The sequence below is a fragment of the Colletotrichum godetiae genome, assembly GCF_030913485.1.
Source record: "Colletotrichum godetiae strain CBS 193.32 chromosome Unknown BDP55scaffold_11, whole genome shotgun sequence".
Classification (NCBI taxonomy): Eukaryota; Fungi; Ascomycota; class Sordariomycetes; order Glomerellales; family Glomerellaceae; genus Colletotrichum; species Colletotrichum godetiae.
This window is the reverse complement of record NW_026851259.1, coordinates 495,697-509,584: the sequence shown is the minus strand read 5'-3', so window position 1 is coordinate 509,584 and position 13,888 is coordinate 495,697. Positions and strand designations below refer to the sequence as shown.

At 55.0% G+C, this 13,888-nt stretch overlaps 3 protein-coding genes across 3 annotated transcripts; 2 read left to right on the top strand and 1 right to left on the bottom strand.

Annotated features, from left to right (window-relative positions):
* Positions 1-1,183: 1,183 nt before the first annotated feature.
* BDP55DRAFT_726449 (sodium/hydrogen exchanger family protein) lies at positions 1,184-3,227 on the top strand (the record flags this gene model as incomplete). Its single annotated transcript, XM_060579152.1, has 3 exons — positions 1,184-1,301; positions 1,464-2,626; positions 2,679-3,227. The coding sequence occupies 3 exons, from the start codon at positions 1,184-1,186 to the stop codon at positions 3,225-3,227; spliced, it is 1,830 nt and encodes a 609-aa protein (XP_060432252.1).
* Positions 3,228-3,672: 445 nt separating this feature from the next.
* BDP55DRAFT_48246 (uncharacterized protein) lies at positions 3,673-4,961 on the bottom strand. The gene is made up of 2 exons (XM_060567632.1): positions 4,697-4,961; positions 3,673-4,521 (listed from the first exon to the last, which is right to left on the bottom strand). Exons 1-2 carry the CDS (start codon positions 4,731-4,733, stop codon positions 3,983-3,985), a joined length of 576 nt encoding a protein of 191 aa, XP_060432251.1. The 5' UTR covers positions 4,734-4,961; the 3' UTR covers positions 3,673-3,982.
* Positions 4,962-9,933: 4,972 nt separating this feature from the next.
* Positions 9,934-13,763, top strand: BDP55DRAFT_547687 (uncharacterized protein; the record flags this gene model as incomplete). The annotated part of the gene is made up of 3 exons (XM_060568767.1): positions 9,934-10,017; positions 10,070-13,552; positions 13,608-13,763. 3 exons carry the CDS (start codon positions 9,934-9,936, stop codon positions 13,761-13,763), a joined length of 3,723 nt encoding a protein of 1,240 aa, XP_060432250.1.
* Positions 13,764-13,888: the final 125 nt, after the last annotated feature.

The window sequence follows — 13,888 nt, the reverse complement described above, 5'->3', positions numbered from 1 at the left end:
TAAACTTGGAAAACTTTGTGAAATACGATGGGCCTCATACGAGGTCCGGCTTTGATGATGAGAAGCACACAAGAAAGCGCCGTTGAAGTAGGCATTCTCAAAAGATAATTCTTCGCGATTCGGTGAGGTCAGGTAGGAAAGGTCCGTATAGAGTAATAGCCTCCATCCCACTTCTGTGTAAAACGACCGAACTGTGTCTACCCCACATCATCGCAAATCTGAGCGTCCCATCATCTCACTCTAACACTTACTTCAAAAGAGCCATACCTCATCGGGTCAACGACAAACATCCTAGGTACCCTAGCAGGGGACCAGGACCCCCCTTCCTCCCGCTTTGCCAAACCAGCGGTGATGATGAAAACAAGGGCCCGGCCGAGGCCACACAGCTCGGCGGCGTTCGCCCCGACATCCAGAAACCACCGACTTGCATTGGGATCCTCGCCGAGCCGCCGTCTTTTTCTTTTTCCTCTCTTCCTCTTCCCCCTTACATCGCGACCTTCTTGCCAAGGACTTTCACTTGGTTTACGGATACCCACCACTCGACCGCCCGCGTCTACGCACCGCATTCGGAACCCATTGGGCAGACAGAAAGTTCAGGACCCCTCCAGAACCGCAAGACGTGCAGACCGCCATCTCTTGGTCGCAGAAAAAAAGATCCAAAGAAGCAACCATCATCGCCACGAAAGTCATTGATCCTGTTGGTCTCCCAATGACAGTCAGCCACGCAAGCGCCGCCACTCTCGTCCTCGTCCACGACGCTTCGAACCCCGCGATTCGATAATAGTCGTCTTCCAGTTTTGGTCTAGAATCGCCTGTAAATTCGGATCGTTACCGCACGAATACCTACCTACTGGTTCCGGTCTCTTTCGGATCCGAAACCTAAGAACCTCCCTGTCCGTAGGGCGCGCGCGCGCGTTCACAAGAATTCACCATCATTTTGTGTTGTCGAGAGAGAAACCGCCCCCTCGTGGTTCAAAAACTTGGCGAACCGGGTCTCTGTCGCATTCCCACCAGCACTCATTGGATCATCTTTCCCACGAGATCGCGGGGGCCTACAACGCAAAGTCGCACAAAGTGTGGAGGCTTTTCCAAGCTCCCAAGCCCGATTTAGCACCTTGGCGAAAGCTTGTGTACTTCTCGATCTTTTGTGAAGCGAAACCCCCCCAAAGAAAGGCTGCCCAAGATGCCTACCCTCGCGCTCACAAACTTCAATATCCTCGTGGGCCTGCTGGGTGGCTGGATCTCGTTGTTCGGCCTGGTCTCGTACCTATGCAAGGAGAACTACTACCTCTCCGAAGCCCGTAAGTTCCACCCCGCTGTTCACACGTTCACAGCCTAATGGACCCCCAATGGTGAATGGCGTCAAGGGTTGCAGTAGACGCGCCCAGATCGCCATGCAGGACGACATGCCCTTCTCGATTCGTCTTGCATCAAGAAGCTAACCAAAAAAAAAAAACCCATAGTGATATCCCTCCTCGCGGGCGTGGCCTTCTCCCCTCCCGCAGCAAACCTCATCAGACCGCTGGAATACGCAGGCACGGAAGAGGATGTAGAGAGCGTCACCCTCGCCTTCTCCCGCCTCGTCCTCGGCGTCCAGCTCGTCCTCGCCGGCGTCCAGCTGCCCAGTAGGTACCTCCGCACGCAGTGGAAGCCCATGGCCCTGCTCGTCGGGCCCGTCATGACCTGCATGTGGCTCGCGACGTCTCTCCTCGTCTGGGCCATGGTGCCGCATATTCCGTTCTTGCACGCCCTCGCCGTTGGCGCTTGCGTGACGCCCACGGATCCGGTGCTGTCCAACGTCATTGTAAAGGGCCGTTTCGCGGACCACAACATCCCCACGGAGCTGCAGAACCTCATCATCAGCGAGTCCGGCGCCAACGATGGGCTGGGGTACCCGTTCTTGTTCTTCGCCTTGTACCTGATCAAGTACATTGGCGATGGGGGCAAGCAGGCCTCTGGAGGCGCGGGCTTGGCGATGGGGTTGTGGTTTGGCGAGACCTGGGGCTACACCATCATCCTCAGCGTCATCTACGGCGCCGTCGTGGGATGGCTCGCAAAGACGCTCCTCAGATGGGCCGAGAAGCGCAAGTACGTCGACAGGGAGAGCTTCCTGGTCTTTGCCATCTCCCTGGCGCTCTTCATCGTCGGGACGTGCGGCATGATTGGCAGCGACGACGTGCTCGCGTGCTTCATCGCCGGCAACGCTTTTACGTGGGACGATTGGTTCCGCTTGGAAACCGAAGACGACTCCTTTCAGCCAACGATTGATATGCTCTTGAACGTCACCATCTTCATGTGGTACGGCGCCGTCATCCCGTGGAACGAGTTCCTCCACAACAACGTGATCCCCATCTACCGCCTCATTCCGCTCGGCATCTTGGTCCTGCTCCTGCGGCGCCTACCCTTCGTCTTCGCCGTCCACCGCTTCATACCCCAGATCGAGCAAGTGAAGCAAGCCATCTTTGTGGGCTTCTTTGGCCCCATCGGTGTATCGGCCATCTTTTACCTCTACGTCACAGTGGAATTCCTGCACACGCTAAACGAGGGCGATGAACCTCGTTCAGATGTCGCTCACCTGCCCGAGATAGTCAGAGTCGTCGTCTGGTTCCTCGCAGTCTGTAGTATAGTAAGTGACGCACTCCCCAAACCGTCGAGAACAAAAATGAAGTTTCAAGTAGGTGGTACACGGGCTGAGCATCCCGCTCGGCAAGCTCGGCTACTACGCTCCGCGCTCGCTCTCTAGAGGCATATCCTTCATGAGCGGCGACGGCGACGGCGAAGGTGGTGGCCCCGAGGCCACTCGACCCTCGTTCCGCATCCGTGGCAGAGTACTGTATCCCTTTGGTCGTTCACGATCCCAAAGTATCGAGGCAGCGACAGGCTCAGGCTACGATACCGAGTCGCGGGTACAATCACAGTCACAGTCACAGTCTCAACCCCAGTCCGACGTGGAAGGAGCAAATCGGCCCATCTACAGGATTGGAGGCTCAGTCATACCTCCGCAGCCTGCGGTCGCGGACGAGCCGGGCGCGGCCCCTCCTTGGACGAAGCGGCCCGATCAACCGGAGCAGAAACGTCTAGGCCCCGAAGACGGAGAACACGTTAATGGTTCTCAGACAAAGATGGCTGATCAGCAACAGCAACAACAGGCGCAGACGCCACCGCCACCAGAGCTCCCAAGTCGTACAATCCGGTTTCCGGACGAGACACCTGCAGCACCTCGGTGATTTGCAGACGGAAAAAAAAAAAAACTCAACAAAAAACTCCGTGAGGCAGCAGATTTGTGTGTGTGATGCACACTCTTTTTCTTCTTGCAAAAGACGTTTCTTTGACTTAGACGTGAGACAAAACCCACGCGGCTGACTGAATTCCGGATGCCACCAGCCGCTGTCAGATTCCACGTCTCTCGGGGGTTACTCTCAGGAAAGTATTTGGAGACGACAAATCGCGGTTAGTTGGTTGGTCTTTTCAAGCGACACTTTGTCCCACCTTGCTCGAACTCGTAGAGGGTTGAACAAGCGCATGCTCCATTGTGCTGTAGATAGAGAACTGGGGGATAGAACTGGCTAGAATACCCGTAATTAGACGTCTAATTGACTGGAAAGATTGCCACTCGGTATTTGCTCGGTCCACCATTTGCGAGTTGTACACTACTTCCTTCGGAGTCGCCTAGAGTACAGTACCTTATAGTTGTTGCCGCACGTAAAGCAATCTTCTGGGTGGTGTAAGGCCGTTCGTTGATTGGTGCTCTTGGGTTTGGTAGGCTGGTAGTTGGACTCTAGGTAGGCTGGGGGAGACTAGGTTACCGCCGTTGGCTGCAGTCCAGGTGATGTCTAGTACGTTTCGATCAAGGTCAGATGGAAAACCAGCTTTATGCACAATTTTAGCCACAGTGCAAGGATTTTTTTTACATAATGAATCCAGTCTGCTTTGTGCAACCCGGCCGGACCAAGAATTGTTGACACACGATTGCAAAGGCTAACTAAACGTGAGGTGGTGGTGGTGGTGGTATTAAGGCGTTTTGTGCGAGATTCGGAGCGACGTCGGGGCTGAAGAAGTAAGTGTCGCATCTCGATTTCGTAGGAGGCTGGCAGGTTTGTTTGTGTGGTTGTTTAATCCCGCTCAGACGGCGAGGCTTGAGCTGGGCTGGGGCCCAGACTCGGACAGAAAGGAATTGATCGACTGGTTGAATTGCTTCGCTGGGAAAAGGATGGTGGCACGGTGGTGGTTGTTGGTGCAGATTTGACGACCATCTGCGGGAAGGGTTGCATTCACCACCGGGCTCCGTTCCTGACGGTTGAGGGAAGCGGGAGCCTATCAAAGGGCCGATGATTGACATCGGACGCAAGCAATGCGGCAGGCTGATATCGTGCCAACCCGTCTTCCGCCGGTTCTTGCGTCGGATTACCGTAGGCGGCCAACGGTGGCTGTTGTGTCGCAGGCATGTAGGGTAGTAGCAGTTCGTTGCAATGACTAACTGGCGTTGCAGACAATCGCTGTCTTGCATTTCAACCAGTAAATCTAGAGATGGGCCAATGAGCTAGGCTATTTCCCGGCGAAAAGGCAAAAAAGGAAGAGCTTGTCTCTGGACAGAGGGAGGGAGGGAAACCGGACGGTTTCTGGAAGGCCGAGCAGTCTTGTTGGATGGAACGGTCCGGCCAAGGTTAGGTTCAGGACACACGCCGCAAAGACGTACCGTCTCTTGTTGAGGGAGGTGCGTAGTATTGCTGCATAACGAGGGCAACTAAGATCCGCTCGGTTTTGATCTCGATACTTTAGGTTGGCCGGGAAGGAACCTAGGACACAAACCTGCACAGTCCCGTTGGAGGAGGGGTAAGTAGGTACATGGGCATTTGCCTGCATTAGCTGTAGCAACAGGTAAGCGCTGACGTCCTGAGACGAGCCGAGCTGCGTATTAAAGTCGATGACAAGAGTCCGTGAGAGAGTTAGTTTCCCGCGGCACCGGTCTGGGTCGGCGTAGCTCGACCCCATAGCAGAGGATCAGGTTACTGTTTTCGTCCAATGTGCGGGCACACGGTAAAGTTGGCCACAGTGACCACTGGACAGTTTTGGTAGTTCACAAAAAAAAGGTAACAAAAGTGAGCAAATACTCAAGGAGTCTCCTAGGAGTTACCGTCCGCTGCGTATCACGAGACTTGGCCAAAAGCGTATTGTTTGTGGAGAAGGCTCTAGGCAGAGAGACAACAGACGCGTACATACGAGCAAGAGCCAAGTCGTATCCGGACTTGGAAGAGGCCAGATTGCTTCAGTATCGGGCAATATGCTACTTGGTGCCTGCAAGATGATGAAGACTGACGTTGATTGTTGATGAGGGGCAAGGCCGAGTTGTGGGTGCGACGACTTGATGAGTGAGGTAAGCCTGGCGAGGCAAGGAAGGCGGCGGCACTGCAACTCTGCATCGCCGGTGCATTGGCATCCTGGCGACAGGTCAGGGACCAGAGCCTGAGCCACCGGGAGTGGCCCAGGGTATCGAGTCGAGGGTTCAAGAACCTGGCACTGCCTGGAAGCAACCTGGAAGGAACCTTTGGGCCCTTTAGGCCCTACCGGTATGAGAAACAGTGGAATGGGGGAGAGCAGGCCCGAGGAATGTGGCTCTACCTGGGCTGAAGTGGGTTTCGAGGCGGGCAGGCAGAATTGCTGCACAGGGTGATGAGGACTGGTTCGTGACTTTGTATGCGTAGTTCGTACACGTATCCGTGGACAGTAAGCAGACTGAGGGCCAGAGGCTTTGCTGGAACCTATCGCAACGAAGTTGGTTAGGTAAGCGTGTATGAGTAAAGGAGGGTAACCTGAGATAGAACGTTAGAAGATGCAAAGGCTCATCTCACAGAGCAATGTCACAATTTACCGGGTATCCGTACTGCGTACTCCGTACCGGAGGGGCCATCCGCCGTCGGGACGCGCGTGTTTTAGCTGCGGTGCCCTGCGGTGGCATTGGGGATGATTGCTGCCCTGGTCTGCTTATCAGTCATTCTTTCCAAGGACCAAGACCAAGATGTGTGGGTAGTGGGTGGTAGGAGGAGGGGAGGCACTCGGGGGACAAAGTAAATGGCCGCCTGTCGTCGCATTGGCCACCAAAAAGCGGCCATTTATTTTGTCCCCCAAGTGGGAGGTCGGGACGGCCAAGGGATCGGGCGACGTGGGATGTGAGTGAGAATGTCTTGATGGTCGACAAAAAGAATGCAAAGATCCTCACACTGTGCTCAGACTCTAGCAAGGGACCGTCACAAGACAAGCCTCTCATTGGCCAGAATATGGGTGGCTTGAGTGGACTCAGGGCACCGGGTGGGGCACTCGGAGAGGGCTGCCAGCTGTCTTGGCGGCGCGTGGCGCAGGTGCCACACGGTGCGTTCGCGTAAGTCTTCCGCCGCAGACACACGGCCAATCTTGTACCTTTCCCTTTGGTACGTACCTCCAATGCCTTCGAGTTTTTTTTTTTTTTTGTACGGATCCCAGCAGATTTCCACGCCGCTTCATCAACCTTTCTGCAATTCGACTGCACACTTCAGTGTTAATCGACCATGTTCCTCCACCAACTTCCATTATAATCGCATTCATCCACTCTCGGTCTGTAGACCTTTTGGCCAATGCAGACGCAAGCCGAATGGGATAAGAGGAAATAGGTCTTTTTGCTGCGTGGTCACCGGTCAAGGCAGGCAGGCACAGGCGCTCACGCACGAGGATGGATACAGATACGGATGCTGAGATACACGACAGACCGGCCGCAAGCGCGGGAAGAGCACAGGGCGTCAGTCAGTTCCAGCTCTAGCTCCAGCTCCGACTACCTACCGTGCTACCTTACTTCAGCACCTGGTCCTGAGGTACAACTCCAAGCAGACAAGCAGACAAGCAGACATGCAGACCCGGCAGAAAAGTTCGATGAATCTAGCGTGCTCAAGGTTGCGGCTACCTTTATGAGTATCAGGCCCAAACGGGAAGCTTGAGCACTGGGCATCCAACGCCACAACGCCAGCTGCAAGACGCAAGACCCAAGACCCAAGACCCAAGACCAACTCTAGGATCCATCCATACGGATACATGGCATTCTCAGCGAAGTCGCACAACCAATCTGGTTATCTCGCTCTCATTCCCATTGGTAGTCTGGTAAAGATACCTACCTATCTGCCTACCGTCCGCTCCAACACTTGAGTTGCAGCGCCATCTTTTCCGCCGTTCCTGCCACTTCGACCTTCGCTCACGTTTGTCTGCTCGGTACACAGAGGAAGCCATGCCATGTATGATGTAGTAGGTAGTGCCACACCATCTGAGGCAAGGTATGATCGAGGAGGACGCTGCAAGATGAGAAGAGAAAATGACACGACACACACCACCATTTCCTAACTCACACCTAAGATTGGCTCCCGCCCACGCACAGCAAGCGAGCGCGTCTCGGAGGATGGGACGGCTTGATGGCGAACAAGCTTCAGACCGACCCTCATCGTACTCGTTCAGTCCCAAGATTGAGTGAAATACGTGAATGCCTACCTACCTTCTTACCTTGCCTGCCGTAGTTATGCCTTTTCGCCGCAGCTTGCGTCAGGCTTTTCTGGACGCGGTAACACCTAACTAAGCCAGATAAGCCTTCCATCCAATGAAGCCAGGTATTCAAACGTGCCGTATATCCTCAGCTCTCACAAAGTACGGATACAAAGTATGGGAAATGATCCAGCCACGCCTCTACTATTATCTAATACCTTACCTTGGATAGGTAGCTTACCTTCACCTTGCCTTACATGCTGCAACTTGGACACACACGGAAACAGCACACACAACCACACACGCCCGCCCGCCCGCACGCCGGCCTGCACATCACCAAACGATCAAACATCACCCCCGGTCCACAATTAGTTCCATTTCACCATCAACTGTGCTTTTTTCGTCGCTTCTGCGTCTGTGCCTACCTTACCGTACTGCCTACACCTCCTCTGTGTGCTGCCGTTGTCCCTTGATGCCAGTGGCTCGGTGCTTACTCCGGCCATTGCAACCCTTCAGTATCATCTTGTGTTGCCTGCAAATCCAGCGAGAGTTGTAGCCTCCAGATTATAATCGTCTCCGGTCACCGGGGGCCGGCGCTCGTTCATCAAGGTCACACAATACCGGTCGATAGCCGTCTGTTGTCATCGCTGACGTCCATCCGCCCGTCTTGTCGTCCTCGTCGTCTGCTTGTTGTTGTAGACAGACGTTCTTCTCGTTCTTCTCGTTCTTCTCGTTCTTCTTACAACGGTCGCTCCATTTGCAACCAAACTCAATCGGTCTGGATTCTGGACCACGTCTGGACACCCACACACAACACTCTGGAACGACGGGCGTTGGCTTTATTGATTGGCTTCATCTATCTGCACTCCGATTCGAATCGCCCTTCACATATCCATCCCCCTGTCTCTTTCACTTTGCCCAGCCCAATTTCGAGTCACCGCTTTCCAAGGGACTGGCCGCTTTTTTGAGACATTGTTACCGCCTCGACTTGGACTTTCTGGAGATTGGAGCTGCCCGCACGCACGCACGTACACGCACCAGTGCAGACTCCGATTCCTGGGCATACAATTTCCGCCCTCGCCTTCTTTTTTATTTTTATTTTTGTAATTTTTGCCCTTCTATTTTTTTTTCTCCCTCTGCTCATCGTAACTTGAACTACCTACCTAGTAGTGTTATCACTCCCCTCCCCCTCCTACTAGACCGGGGAATAACCAAGTGCAAAAGAACAAGAAACACCCTTACTGCATTCCCTCCAACCACCCCCCAAAGTCCCCGACAGCAAGCCCAGCGCGAGAAGAAGGAAAGACGATTGAGAAAACAAGAGACATTTGCGTTCCCCGGCGCCGCAGCAATGTGCTCTTAGGATAGACCACCCACCCTATCTGCTACGAAATCCCAAGCACCCACGCACCCAAGCTCCGCACCGTACGAAGGTACGGATACAGACAGCAGAGAGGAAGGATTTACAGGGCCCCTCCCAACGATCAACCACCGACCATTAGGAGTCTGGGACCATTACCCAATTGCCCCGACGGCCGCTCATCAGCAATAGGTTACACCGTGTATCCGCCGCACATCCCGGCTCCAGCCCAGTGCGACAATCAAACACAAACTCACCTCGCCCAGCAGCGCAAATCCGGGTCGGACTCGCATTAGAGGGACACGGGACGGTGGGCCCCCACTCCACCGCCTGGTCTACACCACTTTACCACGAGACGCCCTTTTCCCCACAACATCCCCAGACCGAGCTTTCACCTCCTCCCCTTTCGTCGCCATCTCCGTCGTCGTCGCCGTCGTCGTCGTCGGGCCTACACTACACTCGCCCATCTTCCATCCATCACTATCACAGTCTCTGGCTAAGGTATGACGACTGCTGGTGCCGCTATCGGTGCCAGCCCTATGCCAGCCGTTCCGGGAATGTCCCCCACCGGCGAATTCAACGAATTTTTGGAATACGACGAGAACAACCCTTTCGGTGACTCGAGTCCTCTGCCGACAAATTTCGACCTAAACGCTCACGATACCCTCAAACTTTCCGATTTCCCTCAGTCGCTTCACGAAGCAAAGTCGCTCGAACCCCAGGCGACCCTGCTAGCCACAGGTACCGTCGCCGCTGGCTCGCCCGACTCCCTCATCGACTCATTCCGAGATTCTTCCTCCGACTCTGCGTCCTCGAAAAGGACCGCCAGCTCCGCCTCAGGAAAGACCGCCGACGTAATGATGACCGATGGAGCCGACGTCAAGCACGACTGGGACGCCTCGGCCTTTGTCGGTCGTCCAGAAGACAGTATCTTCATGTTCGGCGCAAATGCCGACGCGACGCTGCCCGACGGCCTGGATTTGAACGATGACAAATTTATGGACGAGTCCTTCGATTTTGAGAGTGCGTCAAGCAGTCCCAACGCAGCCGGTGCCATGAGCATGGAGTCACCAGAGATGCCCACAATCCACACGAATGGACCGCCAAAGACGATCGCTCCGGGCAATCCCAGAAACGCAAATCACGGCAAGCGGAACTCAGTGAGTGGAATTATGCCGTGCGACACGACAGAACCCAGCTAACTCGACCCAGCAGTACTCCATATCGCAGCCCATGAATGGATTGAAGATGACCAACTCCAGAGAATGCTCTCCAATGTCACAAAATATGATAACCAGCCACGAGGCATCCCCGTCAGCCTTCTTCAACAGCTCGCCCTCGCCCGGCGCACCAGACTTCAATGCCGCCGCCATGGGTGCCATGAACCCGCAAGGATTCTGGCCTGGCAAGCTGGATCCCGCGGCGCATCAGATGGTTGCCAATATGCCTATGCAACCGCAATACCACCAACACGATGGTCTCCCGGTCCCGATGCCACAGCAAATGCCGATTTTCACCCAGCCGAATTTTGATTTCCTCAGCCGTGGTTGTCGGTTGACGATTCACCCGACACCCTCCAAGTCGCGCGTTGAGACGCAGATTCCCATCAAATTGACGCTTTTCCCGCTACCTCCTGGAATCAAGCGTCTACACCTGCCAGTGCACACTATTTCGAAGCCAAAGCTGCTAGCCAAGCCACCAGCCGAACGGACACCCGATATGCTGGAACTGTACACCATGCTTGTCTGCACTAGTGCGATGCAAAACGAGGACAACAAGCGCAAGGCCTTCCAGCGCGCCGCAGCCGCCACTCACAGCCCCGTCATGAACGCCCGATCCGTTAGCGACGAGGATGACGAGGAGAACAAACCACAAAACGGAGGGGAAGTGCGCATCTGCGCCGGCTGTATCACCCGAGAGCGTAAACGAGCCGCGAGGAAGAAGATTAAGAAGGTTGAAGAAGAGGAGATGTGGAATCGCGACGAGACCAGGCGGGTGATTGTCTTCAACACACAGGAAGTGAAGGAGTGGCAGACACCTAACGGCGTTGTGTCAGACTCTACGGTGACAGGGCGGCCGGAACCTGTGGCGCCCCCCGGTGCCATGCAAGTTGATGCGCCGATGAGAATCGCTTGCTACTGCAGGCACCATGCTGAGAAGTTGGGATTCCAGGTCATCTTCACCATCAAGGACTGGCAAGACCGGGTTGTGGCACAGGAGATGTCTCAATCCATCATGATCACTGACGATCATAAGACGCACCCGATCCCGCAGCAGCTGAACCCACCTGCGGCCCAAGCCTCTGACAACAACAACAACAGCAGTAGCAATTTGGTACCAATGATGAACGCTCCGATGGAATCCAGCCCGCTCAGCAATAGTGGAACACCTTTCCGACTATCTCATTCTAGCTCCGACCTGCAGAACATGCACCGCAACTCCGCCCCTCAATTCCCAGTTGCGAACACGACGACTAAAGCGCCAGCTCCTCCGGCTTCGAGCACTACCCCTCGTTCATTATCGCGACCACAGTCTCCCAACGCGCATGGAGGACCTCAGACGAAGAAGCGCAAGGCCAGCACAGGATCGAGAGTACCGATAGGAATGGCAATGACGCGCCTGGACACAACGCCGCCGCCAACCCAGATGCCCAACCCAATCCCCGCGGCTGCCTCTGCATCGACATCACCATTCACGCCCAACCTGACCAGCTTCCAGACCCCTCCCGAAGCTGTCTTTGTTCAGAACGGTGCTCCACCGCCGATGCCTCAAGCATACGCTACTGGCCCGCCTACGCCCAACAGCAACGACCAAACACTTTTCACCAATGCCAACCGATCAGCCAGCATGGACAATGTTGCCATGCCGATGTTCTCCGCACCCGCGTCGGCACATCAGAGCCGCGCTGCAAGCCCCAGTGGACTGCGTAACGGCGTGAACGTGGTGTCGCAAAACCAGTTCAACACGATGTCATACATGCCGACGAACGCCGTTGCTCCAGCGCGACCACAGCCGACCATCCACAAGATCATTCCCAACGAAGGTCCGAAGTCTGGTGGCATCGAGGTTACGATCCTCGGAGCCAGCTTCTACCAGGGTCTCGAAGTGTTGTTTGGCGACCAGAAGGCCACCACGACTACTTTCTGGGGTGAATCCTCCCTGGTCTGTCTTCTGCCTCCCTCGCCTGTCTCAGGGGCTGTTCTTGTTACTTTCAAGCAAAGTCAAACGCAAGCCGGACCACCGTTCCCCGCCATGTCCAAACAGAACCAAATGTTCAAGTATGTTGACGACGACGAAGAGAAGCTCATTCGCACAGCTCTCTCAATTCTGGGTCACAAGATGTCTGGACAGATGGTTGATGTCAAGGAACTTGCTCAACGCATTATCGGCCAGGGCGACTCAAGCTGGGGCGCATCTGGTCCCTCAGGCAGTGTCGGCGGCTTTGGTGGAAGTACCTTCAACATGAGCACCGAATCTCAACTTCTGAAGTGCTTGGAGCTCATCGACCTAGATGACAACCCGAGAATGTCAAGACTTGATTTGAGAAGGTCCACTGGCCAAACGATGTTGCACATGGGCTGCGCATTGGGATACCATCGCTTCATTGCTGGACTGTTGGCACGCGGTGCTAACCCAGACTTGCGGGACAAGGGTGGCTTCACTCCCATGCATCTGGCAGCAATGAACGATCATGAGTCAATCGTTCGCAGACTGATGCAGGCGGGTGCTGACCCCACGATCCGCAGCCTTTCGGGACTCCGCCCCGCCGATGTTGCTCGCTCACGCAAGGTCATTGATCACATCCGTCGGTGCGAGCGTCACATCCGCTCCAGGAGCGGTGGCTCACTGCACAGCAGAGCAAGCAGTGCTGCGTCCCTGAGATCGCTGTGGGATCCACTTGGCATGTCTAGCGAGTCGGAGTCTGCAGACGACGGCGAAGAAAGCCCCGAGTATTCGTCGGGAGATTACGAGGATGACGAGCAGGAAGAAGAAGACTCTTGGCTTGATATGCGCCGCCGATCCAGCAGCCATGCGTTCACCCCCCGCCCCGACAGGCAGAGCATCCTCCAACGGGGTCAAGACGAGATTCAACCGGGGCTAGCGTCGCCCACAACAGCCATCGCCTCGGCCGTCAGAGACCAGTTCTCTGCTCAGATTCAGCAGTTCCAGCAAGCCATGACGATGCACTTCCCCAACCTCCCACAGATGCCTGCTTTGCCTAGGATGCCAATGCTCCCTGATTACCATGCATACCTCCAGCAGAATCCTCTCATGGGTAGGGTCACCTCGCTTATGCCCGGCATGTCCGGCTCACGGCCCGGCTCGGCAGATGAGGAGACACCCAGACCGATGGACGGAAGATGGTGGGATCTATCATCGTTCAGGAACACCAACAACAACTCGGCACCGCCGCCGGCCTACGACGAAATTTTCCCGCAAGAAGAACTCGACAAGAAGCAAGCTGCCGCTCTTGGAGCCGCTGCTGAGGCTGCTGCCGACATCAAGTGTGCAACTATCTACGGCACCCAGACAATCGAGGTCACGGAGGCATCGTCGAGCACGGCGCCAGTGCCAAGCGTACTCAGAATTGGACGAAAGAGTGCCATCACGAAGGAACAGCAACAAAACTTCCTCCGGGCTCACGAGGCCAAATTCAAGGGCATGCGTAGCGACAAGAACCTCTGGTTCATTTGGGTAAGCCCCCACCACACTTGAGTTCCAATTGACCCTTTAGACTGACTTGTACCAGATTCCCCTTCTCACATGTATTTTGGCTGCTATGTTATACAGCCGTTATCCTCACTACTTTGCCGCAGCCTGGTCCATGCTTGGATCTGTTGCCAAGGTGGACCAGGTTCCGGAGATTGTAAGGAACGTTCAGGACCGTGTTGTTGAGGTCCTCTAGATCATTTCGACTTGCTTCAAACCAATTACGTCACGCATTCGGTCAAACGTATGGCCTTGTTCGGTTCTTGTTTTCGGATCAAAGGGGAGAAACGGAGTTGATATCTGCGGGGGACAGACACATGT